This window comes from Sinocyclocheilus rhinocerous, unplaced genomic scaffold, assembly GCF_001515625.1.
Source record: "Sinocyclocheilus rhinocerous isolate Xijiao unplaced genomic scaffold, SAMN03320098_v1.1 scaffold2440, whole genome shotgun sequence".
Lineage (NCBI taxonomy): Eukaryota > Metazoa > Chordata > Actinopteri > Cypriniformes > Cyprinidae > Sinocyclocheilus > Sinocyclocheilus rhinocerous.
The window spans coordinates 80,007-83,466 of record NW_015659942.1 but is presented as its reverse complement, the minus strand read 5'-3'; the positions used below and the strand labels follow the sequence as shown (position 1 = coordinate 83,466).

The following is a 3,460-nucleotide window of genomic DNA, read 5'->3' as shown; positions in this document are numbered from 1 at the left end:
GGCAAGTATCCTTGTAAACACAGTCGGTTGTTTTAAGTGAACGTAAACAGTAAAGAAAATATCAGATGTACATCAGTATAACGGATCCGTGCATTTCTTATATAAATGTTAATCAAAAAGAGCAAAAGAAAAATAATTTGCTGCTTTAATAGCTTTAATGGATATTTGCATTATGTTGATGATAATAAAGTAATTCGGTGTCAATACAGTAATGTGTGGTGTGGGGGGGGCGCGAATGAAATTAGACAAACTGGGGGGGGGCGCATGTCCTAAAAGGTTGAAAACCCCTGGTCTAGGAGACAAGGTCCTCACTGGGGATCTGTCTTTGTGGCTCGTAACACATACAGCTGTTCCCTCACTACAGTGCAACAGTGAAAAGGAACCCCTTTCAAACAGTGTCACGTTCTGAACGTTGTTTAAGCGACATACGGTATGTAAATATTTTCATATCATATTTTCATATCATAACAAAAATAAACACCGGTATTCGGTATGAACCGGTATACCGCCCAGCACTAATACCTATTCATTCACTGCTACGAATTGATGGCAGTCAGATAAGTACGATTTGAACCGTGACCTAATTAATGCAGCCTAAAAATCCTTTAACTGATTTGAATATCAGAAATGTGTGTCTGCCTCTCGAACAGTGTTAGGTAGGTTATTCCAGAGCTCGTTCAAATACTGAGGTGCTGAACCATTCAGGGCTTTATAAGTAATAAGCAAGATTTTAAAATCTATACAATCATTCACTGCTACGAATTGATGGCGGTCATATAAGTACGATTTGAACCATGCTAATGCACTTCCATTAATGCCAACTAAGTTTTCTAGTCTATGCAAAAGAATGTTGTGGTCAATCGTGTCAAACGCAGCGCTAAGATCCAATAGCACTAATAGAGAGATACAACCACAATCAGATGATAAGAGCAGGTCATTTGTAACTCTAATGAGAGCAGTCTCGGCACTATGATACAGTCTAAATCCTGACTGGAAATCCTCACAGATACCATTTTTCTCTAAGAAGGACTATAATTGTGAGGATACTACCTTTTCTAGTATCTTGGACAGAAAAGGGAGATTCGAGATCGGTTTGTAATTAACTAGTTCTTTGGGGTCAAGTTGTGGTTTTTTGATGAGAGGCTTTCACAGTGAGCAAAGAAAAGAAAAGAAGCTACTTCTTTGTATCTTTGTTCTCATTTTTAATAAAGATCAAATAAAAATAGCTATATTGTGATTAATAATATAGTATTTATTATTAAGAAAAGAATTGGAGGAAACTATGCAACATTGCTTGCTTTTGCTTTGGAATCTACAGAAAACCTTAACTCTTTAACATTTTTCTCAAAATCAACTCTGCTGACTCTATCGCCATCAAACGCCTGTAGCTCAGTCTTTTTTTAAATTTTTTTATATAAGTTATATATCATTTTGAAGGTGTTTTAATGAGAAAATAAAAATAACTCATTTTTGAAACGGGTCACAGATAACCCTTTCATTAGTGATGCACATATTTAGTTGGTTGATGAAAAACAGATGGTCGGGGAGAATCACAGTTACAGTGAATGCACTCGTCTGGTCCTCAGATGAAGGTTTTGAAGAGGCAGCAGCGCATGATCAAGAACCGGGAATCGGCCTGCCAGAGCCGCAAGAAGAAGAAGGAGTACCTGCAGAACCTGGAGGCGCAGCTGCGGGAGGCGCAGCAGGAGAACGAGCGTCTGCGCAAGGAGAACCAAGCACTGCGGCTGCGGCTCGCCGGGAGAGAGGTCAGACGCTGATCCCGCAGAGCAACGCTTCACGTTTGCAGGGCTTTTCATGCTGTGTCTAATTGTGTGGTGTGCCAAACAGGTCGCTGAGTCTGGCAGCAACAAGGGAGCGCTGTGTGTGATGGCTCTGTTCCTCGTCATCACCTTCGGCCCCATCAGGTAAACCAACACGCACTCCAAACTCATTAGCAAAGAACACTCTGCTGAAACTGGAAGCGGATCGTCACATCTTCTTTGTTTTCGGTTCTTGTGCCAATGCAGGTGGAACATCACAATAAACAACTCTGACAGTGTTTACAGACAGCAAACATGCAGTGCAGTGTAGATCCAGTTCATGAACAAATGACTCTTCAGTCTGTTCTTTGTAATGAAAAAACACACAGAATAATCTCTGAGTGAGTTCTGTGGGAGTCTGGCTCTGCCCCTTATTAAACACACCCAACCAGGTAATCAAGACAGGGCTCTAGACTGCAAAATTTTTTGAGAATGCACGAGTTCAAATTTGTCTGCTCTGCATGGTCTGCTCTGCTCCATACAGCGAGCGTTGCAGAGTCGCAGCACACTGTAGCAGAGTCAGATTTCCCTGATCAGGTGAAGAGAGGGGCTTCAGGTGTAGAGCCTGCTTTATACTGCGCGCGGCAAAAATGGCACGAATATTGAGGAAATGATGGCGGACGGAGGATTTGTTTTTAAAGCTAAAGTAAAGTAAAACACCGCTTCTTAAACCGGAGAAGGTGAACATGTTGGTATTCCTGTGGAAACATACATGCAAGTCCTGTCACCGACAGCCAGCTTAGTTTTAGTTTGACTTTTCTTTTTGTTTTCATTTTGAAAGCTTGTTATCTTGCTGTTTACCTTAGGTTACGCTTTGAAGGCTTTCTTTTAATTTTTAATTTTTTTTTTATTCCTCAGTGTTTGCTAAACGTTCTGTAATTTATTAAAGAACTAATTAATTTATTATTTATGCCTTACCTTATTCGTTTTTGTTAATAAACATTATGTAAGCTAGTTTGTCATCGTATCTTACTGTTTTATTGTTGTTGTACTTTTTAATTAATAATAACAATGAATCCATCATTTGCTTTAGTCTTAAAATTAAAAGGTGCATAGATATAAGCAAAACAGACAAATATGTTTTCTTGTAAAACGTGACAACAAGATCGCGAATTCAAAAGTGAAAGCATCCGAAGCCCGGCTTATAACACAGCAAAAGAGGAACAATACTACTGATGAAAAAGAACAGGTTGAATGTTAACCACTTTCGTTACCATATAACCAGGGTTTGAAATTATTAACACCCGCCAACCCGCCAAATGCGGGTAAAAATCAGCTGTGGCGGGTAACGCTGTCAAATCACTAGCCAATTTGGCGGGTTACTTTTCGTAAATTATGTTCACTCATTAATTTCTTGGGGAAGTTCATGCAGGCCAAATCTGCGCAGGTTTAGCGCAAATACTGAACTCGTGAGACATCATGGCATTATCGAGTATATTGCAAAAGCTAAACAAAACACACCTACAGAAGCGTGCATACGCGACGTGATGAAGTCTGGTTACTAGACCAACACAGGATTTAGTGCGCGTGCGCATTTATAGTGCGCTCTTTCACTGCATGATTCAGTCTATTAATATGCATTAACAATTATCACATACTTCAGGATAAGGAGGCAGAAAACGTATATATTTACATCAATT

General features: G+C 39.7%; 1 protein-coding gene across 1 annotated transcript in view; it reads left to right on the top strand.

Annotated features, from left to right (window-relative positions):
* Positions 1-3,460, top strand: part of LOC107724634 (cyclic AMP-dependent transcription factor ATF-6 beta-like) — a 19,581-nt gene that overhangs the window by 8,808 nt on the left and 7,313 nt on the right. Inside the window, exons 9-10 of the mRNA XM_016533632.1 lie at positions 1,587-1,766; positions 1,849-1,925. Of these exons, the coding sequence (XP_016389118.1) occupies positions 1,587-1,766; positions 1,849-1,925 (257 nt within the window). The remainder of the gene's footprint in view (positions 1-1,586; positions 1,767-1,848; positions 1,926-3,460) is intronic.